Source organism: Cryptotermes secundus, unplaced genomic scaffold (assembly GCF_002891405.2).
Source record: "Cryptotermes secundus unplaced genomic scaffold, Csec_1.0 scaffold568, whole genome shotgun sequence".
Lineage (NCBI taxonomy): Eukaryota > Metazoa > Arthropoda > Insecta > Blattodea > Kalotermitidae > Cryptotermes > Cryptotermes secundus.
The window spans coordinates 280,481-296,174 of NW_019725423.1; the positions used below are offsets into that span (position 1 = coordinate 280,481).

The following is a 15,694-nucleotide window of genomic DNA, read 5'->3' on the forward strand; positions in this document are numbered from 1 at the left end:
GTTAACAGATTAATGTGATTAGGGTTATAAAGTGTGAAACCCCGCAACTGTGAGATAAGTAATTGTAGCCGTTATTTGTAGATTGTTAAATAAACCAATTAACCATCTCTACGGCGTCTTCAGTAACAAGAAAACACGTTACACTCACGTCCGGATCTTCTTTCCGCGACGGCTGCTATACTCCAACTATAGTCGGCTGACTGGAGAACTGTCGATAACGCACTCGCTCGTTGACTTCTTAACTCAGCGATGTCCACATTATAACTCGGAAATGTCTTCGGCGGTAGCCACACTGGAACTGAACTCATAGCTGCTGTGCATCCACTTATATAGCCGCAGTGCTTACCGGTTGCATAATGAGTTACAATATTTACAGTAATAATAATGCCGACTTTCAGTCGAGGCTACATAGTATCTGTCCCTTAACTCATTCTCACTTTCCTTCATTGCTCCCACCTAGGGAGTATGACTTGAGGCTGTCTCTCTTTTCTTCTCCTATTCATTTCACAGTTTTACTCTATCCTATCATAACGCTTCACCTTTAAATATTATGCTCCTAAAACTATAAATACTACAAGCTTAGCTATGTTTATCAGAAAATCAGTGGTCACAACAATAAACAATAAATATGCGTGCTCCGCATACTACTAGCAAATCATAATACGCAATACAACAACAACCATCTTTACCTCACTGGCAACCTCAACAATCTCTATTCCTTCTATCCTACCCTAAAAACTTGCTGGGCACACTGGAGGTCACTTTTCAACATATCACAACAACATTGAATTTGAATAGCAAGGCTAGCATGAGCAAAGTGACTTACTTGAAATAGAGATGCAGCGACACCATCACTTGTAGGACCTATGTGGAAGAGAGCCTTCGGCTGCTCGGTTATTATTACGTTTTTTGAGCGATCCCCCAAAAGTCTTTCTTTCCCTTTTTTATACACCAAGAGAGCTGACGCAGCCACTGACAAAAGGGGGACGTTACCTCCTCCCCTTTTGTCCTAGATAAGGGTGGTGGTCGTCCGTTGGCTAAACTCTACTCCTCGCGGGCAATCCGCGGCACCTCCCCCTGTGCATTTTGTAATTTCGTACTATTCTCCAGTGTTGCCTGTAAGGCGAGCTTGCAGTGGTGCGATTACACATCTCTGCTGATTAAGTACATTGTTGACCTGGTTACACAGTCTATGTGTTGCCATCATTGCTCTAATTGCTGTAAGACACTTTTGCAAGTCTCGTAACATCTGGGCAATGCCTTAAATTTCCAATCTCGAAATTTTCGGCATAACATAAGACATGAAATAAATAATTTTGAGAATGGTGAAGAGTTTCATTGTGTGATAATGGTAAATCTAGTAAAACCTAGTTAGGCTGATTAAAAGTGTGTTTAAACGAAACGTATAGTAAAGTCCATGTAGTAGACATTTGTCTGATAATTTCCCAATTTAGAATGGTCTAAAACAAGGAGCTACTTTATCACAACTCCTTTTCAACTTTGCTTTAGAATGTGCCATTAGGAAGGTCCAGGAAAACCAGGTGGGACTGAAATTAAATGGGACACATCAGCTGTTGGTCTATGCTGATATGTGAACCTACAGCGTGATAATATAGTTTCCATAAAGAAAAACACTAACTTTAATAGATGCTAGTAAAGAGGTTGGTCTAGAAGTAAATACAAAGAAAATTAAGTATATGTTGCTATCTCATCACCAAAATGCAGCACAAAATCGTGACATAATGATAGAAAACAAATGTTTTGAAAATTTGGCACAGTTCAGATATTTGGGAACGACGATAACAAATCAAAACCTGATTCAGGAGGAAATCAAGAGGAGACTGAACTCGGGTAATGCTTGCTACCATTCAGACCAAAACCTTTTGTCTTCTCGTCTGCTGGCCAAAACCATAAAAATTAGAATATACAAAACTATAATTTTGCCTGTGGTTCTGTATGGGTGTGAAACTTGGTGTCTGACATTAAAGGGAGGAACCTAGACTGAAGGTGTTTGAGAACACGTTGTTGAGGAGAATATTTGGACTGAAGGGAGATGAAGTGAGAGGAAATTGGAGAAAACTACATAATGAGGAGCTTCAGAATATGTACTCTTCTCTAAGTATAATTAGAATGATCAAGTCAATGAGAATGAGATGGGCATTGTATGTAGCATGAATGGGGAAGGAGAGGAATGCATATAGGATATTGGTGGGAAAGCCAGATGGAATGAGACCAGTGGGAAGACCAAGGCATGGGTGGGTGAACAATATTGAAATGGATCTTAGAGAGATAGGATGGATTGTATTGTTCTGGCTCAGGGTAGGGACCAGTGAAGGGCCCTTGTGAACATGGTAATGAACCTTTGGATTCCATAAAATGCTGAGAGGTTCTTGAGTAGCAGAACGACTGGCGGCTTCTGAAGAAGGGCTCAGCTCCATGAGTGAGTGAGTGATTATGGTAAATCGTAATTCATGTTGTAAATATAACCGTTAATCATAACAGTGTACATTCGTGTTCACTGTATCTGCTAAAAGCTTGAATTAGATATTCAGAATTATTTTTTGATGCACATATCTTCTTTAATTTCCTTAAAGAAGATAGACATTGGTTTGGACCCCTCCAGTAAAGCAGAAAGATGACTGACCAGTTGTTGATTTGAACAGAACAAGCTATTGAACCAGGATCCATGAGAATGAGTATATACAAAATGGGATCAAACGAGAATTAGGATGCATACATTATTGTTCAGTTTAAATAAAGCATTATTTCTAGTTGAGAAGTGCTTCTGTCTAGCACTTATCTTTTCATTGCTCTAAACACACAGGCTAGAACAGTTGGTGGACTTGACTCACCTTGGTTCATAGTGGTTCCATCTCTTTTATTTTATGGAATAAAGAAAACAAGGATACAGTGTTTGAAGCATGAATAGTTGAACATAGGAGGAAAACAAAACTGACTTTTTTTTTCTAATTTCTATTGCGATTTTACTCATTTTAATGATGGGTATGGGCCACGCCATAGCTCAAGCAGTTAGTTGCTGGCTTCCCATTGTGGCAACCCAGGTTTAATTCCGGGCCTGGTCAAGTGGGATTTGTGGTGGACAAAGTGGCCCTGGGGCAGGTTTTCTCCGAGTACTTCGGTTTCCCCTGCCAATCTTCATTCCGCCAATTACTCCACAATCACCCTCACCTATCATCTGTGGCTGGTACAATAGGCCAGAAGTGGCCGCAGTACAAGGGACTTAGTCCCATCCCACTAGCAATTAAAAAACTAATCATGGATATACATCCCATATATCCCAAGGAATTAAATACATTTGTAACCTGAAAAAATAATGAAAATTGGGGCTAGAACCATTAAGAACTAAAGGAAGAGTATGCTGCTTAAATTACCTTCATTTTTTATTAAACATATGCACTTATTCCAGAGGGGTCATGTATGGGAAGAGGTGTTAATTCTGCTCCCAGATCATGTAAGCATTGTAATGCTTAGTGCAACTATCCCCAACACACTGGACTTTGCTAACTGGGTGGGTGCAACAAAGAAGAAAAAAGTGTATGTTGTCAGTACATTGAAACGACCTGTTCCATTACAACACTACCTGTACACAGGTTCGAAGACTGGACTATTTCTCATAGTTGAGGAAGCAGGGAAATTCATAGAAAGTGGGTAAGTAGTTTCATCCGTTTGGTGGTTTGATATTGTGTAACACACCAGTTCCTCACCAAATGTGGTTGCCAAAACCAAGGCCGTATGGGAAATTTGGTTGCCATTACAGTCCTGTCTCCAACAAATGTGAATCTGTTGGTTTAGAAGCTACTTCCCCCCCCCCCCATGAATATACAAATAAAAAACTTTTGAGTACATGAAACTGTATGCTGTGGTTGGCAAAACTGGTTGATGATGGTTTGCTGTTTTATATTACTAATTCCATTGTACAAGGATTCAGATTACAAGAAGGTCCTATTTGGGAGTGTAAAGTTTCATCACATTGTTTACACAGGCTTACCATTGAAGCAGTCAGTGTTATATAAAGAAATAAAATAATGTTAATAATATCTTGGTTTTTAAGCATAATTTTATTTGAAATCTGTTTTTGTACATTTACGTGGTACAGTCAATAATTTCGTGGACTGTGGTTTTATCGCATCATATTACAAGGTATTCAAATACACTTACACAGATCCACATTGGCCCTCAAAATAGTTGCTGTTGGCCGTTGTGCAAGTCTGCCAATGTTGATATACCTGCCGAAAACATTGTTGAAACATATTGGCAGGAAATTCCCGTACGGCGTCTTTTGTGGCATTGACGACCTCCTCGGATGACTGAAATCTATGACCATGTAGCTTTGCTCTCAAGTGGTGAAAGAGAAAGAAATCGCATGGTGCGAGATCAGGTGAGTACGGAGGGTGTGGCAAAACGGTGACCTGTTGCCTTGCCAGTTCCTCTTGGGCAAGAACAGAGCGATGTGCAGGGGTGTTGTCGTGTAGCAACAGCCAATTCTTCCTACGCCAAATATTTCAATAGGGGATTTGCCTAGTTTTTGGCAGAACTTGATATTTGCCCGTTGTTCAAACTGCCACATTTTGGATATCTGCCACTTGCATTTAACTGCAGTTCACAATAAAGGCAGTAGTTCTGCTTACACTGTTTGTGCACAACTGCCTCTTGCTGTGACGAGAGATGAACTGACAGGGCATCATATTGTGCCTCAGCCTATCCACTGTAGTGCACTACAACGATGCTTTGCGGCAAGTCCATGAACTTATTTACTGCTGTAGTAAGGTGGCTTTTATAACACTTCTGTATAGTCAGGTTATCATTATGTATATAAAATGTTACATGTAAATTCAAAAAACTAATATAAGCAGGAGACTCTTAGTGAATATAATAAATTGAAAATTATCTTGTACCCCAGTTCTTCAATTTTTCTGCTGGAAAATCTGAGAATAATGCACAAGTGCATTATTATGTTTGATATCCACACATGTTGAATGAAATTATATTGATTCTTCAGTGTTGATAACAGAGGGCCATTTAAAACATTGGAATACTACTCTGTATTTAGTCTCTCACCTAGTAATGCAGAATGATAGTAAATAACTTTAATTTTGTGAAAAGAAGATGCATATCATTTCATTACTCCAGGAAATCTCCAACCCAGGAGCCAAAAGTTCCCCAGATACTTCTATTGGCAAGTTTGGGATTTAAGGATCATAGCCGTCAAATCATCACTTGTCACAACGAGTTGACTGTGTGCAAAACATTTGATGTTGTTGAGGTCATCACATAAATTTTAGCGTCTCCTCCATTGCCACCCTCCTTGAGCTTAAGACATCAACCATTCCATAACCTAGGTGTGTATGGCAGTTGGTATTTTTATTGAATTGGTTAGTTGGAAAAAGGGAACATGTCCAGTAGATGAAAGGAGGACATGTTCCCCTTTTCAACTAACTAATTCAATTATGTTGTCTTGAAAATAGGCCAGGTGCCAAGAAATTAATTCTGTCGTGTCCAGAAGGTTTTCTTTTAGCTGACATAACATGAATATGAGAAGGTTTATATGATAGATCAGTGCATTTACAAGAATTAACACCATGGAGCTCGGTCCTTTTTGGGAAACCACCAGTTGCACAGCTACTCAAGAATTTCTCAACATTTTATAGTACCCAAAGGTTCATTACTATGTTCACAAGAGGCTTCCACTGGTCTATATCCTGAGCCAGAGCAATCCAGCCTACATCACCCCATCTTATCTCTCTAAGATCCATCTTAATATTATCCTTCCACCCACATTTGTGTCTTCCTAGTGGTCTCTTTCCTTTTGGCTTTCCCACCAAAATCTTATATGCATTCCTCTTCTTCCCCATGTATGCTACATGTCCTACGCATCTCATCCTCCTTGACTTCATCATTCTAATTACACTTGGCAAAGTATGCATTTACAGGAAGTAGGGTCAAAATAATCTTTCACAGACCGAATGCCAAAAAATAAACTGTTTAGTCCTCAATTTTCTTTTGCCAAACACAGACTGTGAATATGAGAATATTTTGTGTCATACTTGTATGGTTGTTTTTTCAACTTTCAGCTATGATCTTGCACATACAGTAAAACAGACTCAGAAGAAACAAAAAGCAAAGTATGGTTCTAAAGAAGGAAAGGCACATTTAACTCCAAAACAAGAAGCAACAATCTGGACTGTATTTGTTGCTCAACTAAGGAAAGAAGATAAGTTGCCTGCAGTAGCCTTCACTTTATCAAGACATCGCTGTGATCAAAACGCAAGAAACTTGACCACTGTTGATTTGACAACGGGAAGTGAGAAGAGTTTCATACATAGATTCTTTAACAAAAGCATACAAAACCTGAAAGAACCAGACAGAGCTCTCCCTCAGGTGAAGCACACTTTCATGTATTTTACAGTAACTTAGCTTTATCATTTGCATATAGTAAATATACGTACATGGCTATATTTTACCACTACAGTATTTGTATTGTTGCATAATTAGAAGTAAAGGATATTTGGGTATTACTTTGCCATGAGGCATTCTGCACTGCTTTATGTCTGAGAAGTTTCTAAATTAAAGAGTATTTAAAAATGGATACTTCATACACATTAAAATAAAGATGCCAAAAGAAAACCTTGCCAACTTCTGTAGAATAGTATCCATATATATGTTGTTATATGAAATGAAAATTGGGTATGAACAAAAGAACAAATGAGTAAAATGGAGAAGGTAGGAATTTGTTTCCTTGGAACAGTAATAGTTAAGGAATGAGATCATAAACATGATGAATATATCAGATATGGAGTGGGAATAACATATAAGTACAATAAAATGAAAAAAAAAATGTGATTGGGACATTTGGAAGGATGTCTGAAAACCAAATCCTGTAGCTGCTTTGTTAATACAAACTAAAAGACAGTACCAGGGATGTGCAACAAAAGGTGAAAATTTTAATCCTTATGCACGGAATAAGGCAAGAGCTTAATCTGTAATGATGATGATGACGACAGTGCTTGAACTGTCATAATTTATATGCAGGTTGTGGCACTTCAAGACTTGCTAATGCGAGGCATAGGAGTACATCATAGTGGGATCCTACCAATTCTCAAGGAAATAGTGGAGATGTTATTTCAGGAAGGATTGGTTAAGGTATGTGGAACAGTAAATTTCTAGTCATTACTTCTCACATGTTCTTTCATCATTCTGATTTCTTGACTGAAAAATGAATTTACAAATGGACACTGGGACTAAAATGTGGCTGATTACTGGCCATTGCATTTTGAGTTGGAAAGTGTATTAGGCATATGTACTTTAATATCTTCTCATCGTGTGTGAGCTTTGGCATAGTACTGTAGAGCCCATCTTCTGACTTAAAAAAGTGTTAAGAATACTGTGTAACAGGTTGTAATATCATATAGTCTGGTTTGTAGAAGCCAGCTCGTGTTTTGGAGGAATGTACTGTGTCAGAATTGAGCACTGAAGATGGAGGTAACATGTTGCAACAGACTATCAGTGGACTTCTACTGGACCACATGGCATTATGCAATCTTCATTCCACTAATTGCTCCACAATCACCCTCGCCTATCATCTGGGGCTGCTACAATAGGTCAGAAGTGGCCGCAGTACAAGAGACTTAGTCCCACCCCACTAGCAATAAAAAAAATAAATGCTCATTTAATATCTTCATGAGGGATAATTAAAGTTTATTTCTTCTTGTAGATTCTAAAGGGTTTTGACAGTGGCGTATGATACTCAAAATTAATGGGTTTTTGGACTTCGTCCATTGTTCAGTATTCTTGAAACTAGAAAACACAAATTTCAGAAACTAGATCTGTTTCCATCCTCAGGTGAAAGGGGTCATGAAGACATAGCAGTCTGATGATGGCATCTGTCCACTTGCATGAGGGTAGGAACATGTGTTTGAGGATTGTACTGAAGCACTGTAATTCCTCTTGAATTCCAATAAAATATTACTCATGTACCACCTGTGTTGCAGCTGTTTTCTTTTCAACGCACATGTTCCTGTTCTCGTGTAGTTATATGATATGTTAAACATTAAATTATACTCCCTAACCTTGTCTCTCCTCCTCCACCTCTACCACCACCCCCTCCTCCTTGTCCTTCTAGAAAAACAGTTGGCCTGCTTAAAAATTTGGATGAAATCCATAATGTTCATAAAGTAGCTATCCTTACACAGTGAATATATGTTCTCATAGCTCCTCTTTGCAACGGAAACATTTGCCATGGGGGTCAACATGCCTGCCCGCACAGTTCTGTTTGATTCCATCAAGAAATTTGATGGATGTGATGTGAGAACATTACTGCCTGCTGAGTACATCCAGATGGCTGGACGAGCAGGCAGAAGAGGACTTGACAAAACAGGAACTGTTATCATCATGTGCAAGGTTGATGTTCCAGGAATGAAGGAGCTCGAGAATATGATGCTTGGTTAGTTCTTTGAGATTCTTGATAGTATTAGTGGTTGCTTATGATACATAGAGCTCTTTTCATTTAATATCTAAATAAGACGTACTTTTCGACCTTGACCAATTGTTTGTATGACCTATGCCACATAATTTTTTTGTTGAATAACCATGAATACACACAAATGACTAACTCCATGAAGTAGAGTCCTTCTTGAAAATGTTGTAGTCTCTCAATTAATCAAGGGATTTCCTACTTTTATAGAACTGGAAATTTCATTCTCATGTTCATGAAAGCTCACCACTGGTAATTTTAGTTAATCCAGTGCATATCCTGCCCTGTTTCTATAGGATCCATTTTAGTATTATCATCCCTTATACAGGTATGCCATGGTATTCGAAGTAGTCTTTTCGCTTCAGAATTTACAACCTCAATGCTTACTTCTCCCATGCATGCTACATTACCTTCCAATCTCATTCTCCTTGATTTGAACGTAATAATGATATTTGTTGAAGAGTACAAATTATGAAGTTGCTCATTATGCAATTTTCTCTACCCTTCTCTTATTTTCTCCCTCTTAGTTCCAGATATTCTGATCATCCTGTTCTCAGGTACCTATCATATATGTTTTTCTCTTAATGTTGGAAATGAAGTTTCAGACCCATACAAACAACAGAAAAATTACAGTGTCATGTATTTTAATCTTTATATTTTGGGGTAGCAGATGTGAAGGAAACAGTAGCAACTTCTCGTCAAATTTCATGCAATTTTAATTTCTTCATAAATGAAATTTTGATTGTAATTGTTATCCCAAAATATTTGAACTTTGCTGCATTTTTAAAGGATTTATTAGGTTTTTATTGTTGTGATTTTGCCCCACATTCTGATGAGGAAGCATTGGCTTTCTCTGTATTTACACCTAGACCAACCTCCCTACTGGCATCTAATTATCTAGTGTTTATTGTATTTGTGTTTCCACTCAATAAATTAGCATTAGTATAGATCAGAAGTTGATATCTCATTCAATACTAATCCATCCAGGTTGTCTGATACTTTCCTAATTGCATATTATAAGGAAAAATTGAGAAATAATGGCAGTGAGGATTGTGTTTCCCACCATTTTGAATTGGAAATGTATGTGTATCTAAGAAATGTTTATGGGTATGGACTTCACGATCAGTTATATTTGAACACATTTTTTAATTAGCACATCTGGTTTCACGGGTATACTCAGTTCAGTGAGAGCGTTACACAGTACTTCTCTTATCACTGAACCATAGACATTTTTTAAGTCTGTAAATGTCTAATATACTCTATCATATTACAACCATTTATTTTCCTAGACCTGATGAATGCAGAATATGTGATCAGTGAATGGTCTCATATGTCTATATATTTTGTCTGTATATACATTTAAAATTTCAAAGAATNTGTTTGCCTATACCTGATGAATGCAGAATATGTGATCAGTGATTGGTCTCATATGTGAAATTTTGTCTATATATACATTTAACTTTCAAAGAATGTTGGATAAAATTTGTATGAGGTTGATACCAGTGATATTTTGTCAAGTAACTAACAAAATTATAAACAGATACAGTAATAGGTTACTTCCACTTCTTTGGCAGTTCTTGCTTATTCCAAATAGAATTAATAAGCTTATGGTTCTCAAAAAGTAATATTTTACCTTCTGCTTGAAACACATCTTACAGAATTCATTTAATATCTGCAAATTTATATATTTTCAGGTTCTCAGTACCAGTCTCATTTCATGTCATGGTCAAGTGGGTAGCATTCCTGCCTCTTACGGTTTGAGAGGTCTTGGGATTAAATCCTGGCCAGAGGAGTGACTATCAATTGAGGTTTTTTCATAGTTTTCCTCAGTCTCTAGTCACATGCCTCAAATATTATTTCAGATTAGGCCACAACTCTTCCTTCTACATTGTTCCCAATTTAGTTATTCACTAATCATATAATTTTGTTGTATGTAGTTTGGGATGCTGACTGTTGGTAAATAAACCATAATTAAATAAAAAAAATGTCACCCTCGATCTCAAAAGAACAGGCTGCAATAGTAATGACTCAGTTGTATGTATTCGGTCTTCCTGACATTATTCTTTGTTCATTTGGAAGCTCATAGAAGTAATTCTTTCACATATTCAGAATACTTTGAGAATCTGCAAAAAGTTCACCTTTCTCAGCCTTTATGAAGTTGGTTTCAGGCTGGCAATACTTAAATTCAGGTGTACCTCACTTCAAGTGTCAAATACTGTTGTTCATACATATTAATACCTTCATTAACACATTAATTAATACATATTAATTTTGTACAATTATCCATTATCCATCATCCTGTTTTTATTTAAGACACAGTGGTTTGGAGACTGGATTCTGTCACCGTCTTCAGGTGGAACCTACTCGGTCTCCAAAACGTATGTCTTAAATAAAAACAAGGTGGTGAATAATATCCAGAAATACAATACTTGTGTTAATATACCATCGTCACAAACTTTTAGAGCTTATTTACATTATTTTTGTGTTTTAAATACTCCCACCCTCCTCTCCAAATGTCTGTAAGTTGCATACCTTACATTTTTCATGCTGACTCAATTTTTTGGCCTTGTATTCTGCAACCGTTTCAATGTAGCCTACTTTCTTTGATCTGATAACTTTGAACATTCTATGTGAAACCATTATGTATGCTGCTTTAAGTCATAGTTACCTATACTGTTTGATACTTTGCCAGACTGTTGTTTTCTTTATTAGCATTTGACTTCTTCAAACATGCAAGCCAAGTAGAAAGTTTAACCTAATATTATTTTTCATCTTCCGCCTCACTTAGTTTATCAAGCATGATTTTCTCTGTATCAAACTTCTGTGTTGCCCATTTACTAGCTGAAAATCTGCATAACTTACACAAACACCAGATAGCGATTGGTATCACAGTCAACTTTTCTGAAAGAGTGAATGTCAGATATACTTGAATGCCATCTTTTATTTGGCAAGACACTGTTAGTGTGGTTGTGTGCCTTCCAGATAGTCCATCCGAGTCTGAGACCCTGTGTGACATTTCATAAGATGCTTTTTGTTTTCAGTAAGGAGTTAGCCCTCTGCCCAGTCACCAAGGTAGAGGACCACTTCTTCACAGCTATCCATAACTGCTGTTCAGTATTGCAGCTACCTTCCCTATCTGGAGGCCATGTCCTTTGTTCACAGCCTGAGGACATGTCATATCATAGAAACGAAGGACCCACTTATAATGAACACAAAAATACATTAAGTGTCTATGTATCCACAGTCTGTCAATAATGGAACAATTGTTTATTCACTATTTAACACGTAACACAACATGTTTCGTCCATAGATGGCCATCTTCGGGTGTCTTAATGTATCCAAACTGATACACTACTCTGATGTATGCTAAGATGCTATAGTCCCGAACCTACATGCTACAATAAAACTACATAAACAAAACACAGCCATTAGACCAATAATCAATTTGAAAAATTCCCCTCCTTATGAATTAACAAAACAACTATAAAAAACATTAAGCAATTACTTACATTTACCACATACATACAATGTTCGAAATCCCATGCATCTAATGACAGGCCTACAAGACATCATGCTCAGCAATGATATGAACCTCTGCTACTTTGATATAGAAAATGTGTATACAATCATACCGAAAATTGGTATTATAAACATAATAAATACAACACTAGAAAATCTAGGAACTGAGATGAATGTACAAAGAAGTTATAGAAATGTTAAGAACAGTGATTGAACAAAATTATTTCCAGTTTGACCAAGAATATTACAAACAAACCTGTGGACTGGTAAAGCTTCAACATCATCAGTACTAGCAGAAACATACATACAACATATGGAGTGCACACAAATATATCCCATCCTAATAAAGCATCAAATAATTGCATATTTTATATATGTCGATGATATATCGATAATATACGATCAAAATAAAATATTGACCACACACTTAATGGGTTCAACAAATTACAATCAGGTATAAATTTCACCATAGAGAAAGAAGAAGAACAGTCTATTAACTTCCTAGATCTAGTAACACATCAAAATGAAATTTGTATGTGCAGTATATTGAAATCCTACCCAAACTGACATAATAGTACCAAATAGCTCATGCCACCCATATGCGCACAATCTGTCCAGCATTAACTGTTTAGTAAATTGATTGTATACATACCCAGTAACAGGAAAAGCAAAGGATGCAGAAATGAACACCAAAACATATTACATAATAATGAGTATGACATAAACTTCATTAGCGACTTACTTGCCCAGAAAAAATAAAACAAAATAGACATGCCGACTCGCAGCAACAATAAACAAAATGGGTTGCCTTCACGTACAGCGTAAGGAAGTGCGAGCAATCACAAAGCTTATTTGAGACATGGAAATAAAAGTGGCCTTCCATACATGGAACACAATACAAATAATATTAAAGCCACAGCCACAAATAGATAAATACGTGGTGCAATCCAAAAGTTCCCGAAATATATTAATAAAAACTATTACGTCTTACCTGGATCTTATTCTGCACCATCACCTTCAAAGTAGTCCCCTTGGGAGTGCATACATCCATCCCAGCGTTTCTGCCACTTTTGAAATGCATCCTGGAAGTCTTTTTTTTTTGTTAGGGTGTTTAGTACCGTCTGCATTTGCCCTTGAATTTCCTCAACTGTATCAAATATTTGCCCCTTCAACTTGATTTTAATCTTGGGGAAGAGAAAGAAGTCGCATGGAGTGAGTACGGTGGGTGGGGAACAACTGCCATCTTGTTTTTAGCCCAAAACTCCTACACAGTGTAAGCTGTATGCGGTCGTGCGTTGTCATGGTGGAGTACCCAGTCGTTCGTGGGCCACTTCTCTGGACGTTTTCTCCTCATGTCCTCCATCAAACGCCTTAGAACATCACAGTAGAACTCTTTATTGACTGTCTGACCAGGACGGACGAACTCCTTATGAACAATCCCATCAATATAAAAAAACAGATCAACATGGACTTGATGTTGCTCTTGACTTGTCGAACTTTTTTTAGCCGAGATGAAGAAGGGCTCTTCCATTATGACGATTGCTGCTTGCTTTCACGGTCATAGCCATAAACCCAATTTCGTCACCGGTGACAACCTTCGAAAGAAATATTGGATCCTCTTGAAGCTGTTGTTAAAGTTCCCTGCAGACCTCCAAGTGATGCTGCTTCTGTTCATTTTGCAGCAGTCGTGGCACCAACTTTGCAAGACCAGATATAAAGAACACATTCATGACATAGAAAGTAACAACAGTAACTCTGGATATTCAAGTCACATGTTGAACACTGCACACACATACAGCTAATAACAGATACCATGGAAATTATAACAACAGGGAGGAAAGGAAAGTATTTGAATACACCTGAGAAATATCATATTGTAACATGTTTCGTTACTGAAAACGCCGTTTGGACTGTTAATTGGTTTATTTAACAACCTACAAATCACGACTCAATTAATTATAACACAGTTGCGGGTTTCACGATTTATAACCCTATGTGCAAATCAGTTCACTCTGTCTTCAGTAGTCTACGTGCTTCACAGTAGGGGAGCTATGTAAGTGTTACTGTATCACACACTCCCAATTAATTCTCAGTTACACACACGTCCGGTACTTCTTTCCGCGACGGCTGCTATACTCCAACTGTAGTCTGTTGACTTGACTGTTGATAACACACTCGCTCGACTACTACTGAACTTGGTGATAGCCACATTACAACTCGCTCACGCTTACTGCTCAGCCGGCTTTTATTCTATTCGTTGTTGCCTGTTGTGTGCCACGTCACAGTAGGAAGCGGTGCCGCATCACCATGTTTGCGTATATCCTAGCAACGCTGTTACCTCGTGCCGTCTTACGTCACTGCGCGTTGCGCGTTATGTAACCGCGGAAGGGGGGAGGGGAGGGAGCTCTGACTCATCAGCCACGTCACTGTGGTCTGAGTTGCTACGTTGCTGTCGGGTAGGGAGGGGTTCTCCATTGCACAACATGTCACAATATATATAAAACCAGTAAAGAAAACTACATATGAACGACACTAATATCAACACACACAGTCCTATATTTGAAGTATTGTACAAAATTTACACAACAAAACATTACACCCCACATCTGCACTAGTGCAGAAAACACCACACACTTCTAGAGGGAACAACTCACAAGCAAGGGTCATGTGAGTGTAAGGAAACCAACATAACAGATCATTAATAATAGCAATCAGAAAACATTAGCAAAATGGGCTAATGAACAGAAAAACAAGCTGCAGAAACGAACCTTCTGGATAATCACATAGTTCAAAACAAGTGTACGATGCCCCTTATGAGGTGGATTAGGATTTTACGAAATATTTTAATAGAAAATTTTAATTCATTTTAATTAATTATTTTATTTTTAAGTGGACTGCAGCGTGTGGTTTTAGTGCACATTGGAGCAGTGTAACAGTTTGGATACATTAATATTTAAGAGCCGAGCGACGCCATATGGCATCATTAAAATAAAGTCAAGGGGATGAATGACGCCATATGTCGCCGCACAGTCCACGCGTGCGGCCGGCTTTTTAAAATATAATTTTAAGTTATAAATTCTTTCTCTACTTACATGATTTTTGGTCACCAGCTTTATAAGTTGTCTCTCTTCCCACCTGCATTGTCTAACGGAATGTTGGCTTCGTGTGGAAATCTTGGAAACATCCGGAAATGCAGAGTCCCACATCACACTTCACGCACTTTATCCGGATGGTTCTTCGTTTCCCACGCGAAGAGCACACTCGACACCTCAATTTCGAAGTAGAGGAAGTCGGCCAGTGCTGTTGTTTGGCNGGTTTCACGATTTATAACCCTATGCGCAAATCAGTTCACTCTGTCTTCAGTAGTCTACACGCTTCACAGTAGGGGAGCTATGTAAGTGTTACTGTATCACACACTCCCAATTAATTCTCAGTTACACACACGTCCGGTACTTCTTTCCGCGACGGCTGCTTTACTCCAGCTATAATCTGCTGACTTGAGGACTGTTGATAACATACTCGCCCGACTACTACTGAACTCGGCGATAGCCACATTACAACTCGCTCACGCTTACTGCTCAGCCGTCTTTTATTCTGTTCGCTGTTGCCTGTTGTGTGCCATGTCACAGTAGGAAGTGGTGCCGCGTCACCGTGTTTGCGTATAGCCTAGCAACGCTGTTACCT

The 15,694-nt window shown here is 38.1% G+C and overlaps 1 protein-coding gene across 1 annotated transcript in view; it reads left to right on the top strand.

The window, feature by feature from the left end:
• Nucleotides 1–15,694, top strand: part of LOC111863382 (helicase SKI2W) — a 60,586-nt gene that overhangs the window by 17,633 nt on the left and 27,259 nt on the right. Inside the window, exons 8-11 of the mRNA XM_033751038.1 lie at nucleotides 3,428–3,669; nucleotides 6,093–6,399; nucleotides 7,051–7,161; nucleotides 8,230–8,461. Of these exons, the coding sequence (XP_033606929.1) occupies nucleotides 3,428–3,669; nucleotides 6,093–6,399; nucleotides 7,051–7,161; nucleotides 8,230–8,461 (892 nt within the window). The remainder of the gene's footprint in view (nucleotides 1–3,427; nucleotides 3,670–6,092; nucleotides 6,400–7,050; nucleotides 7,162–8,229; nucleotides 8,462–15,694) is intronic.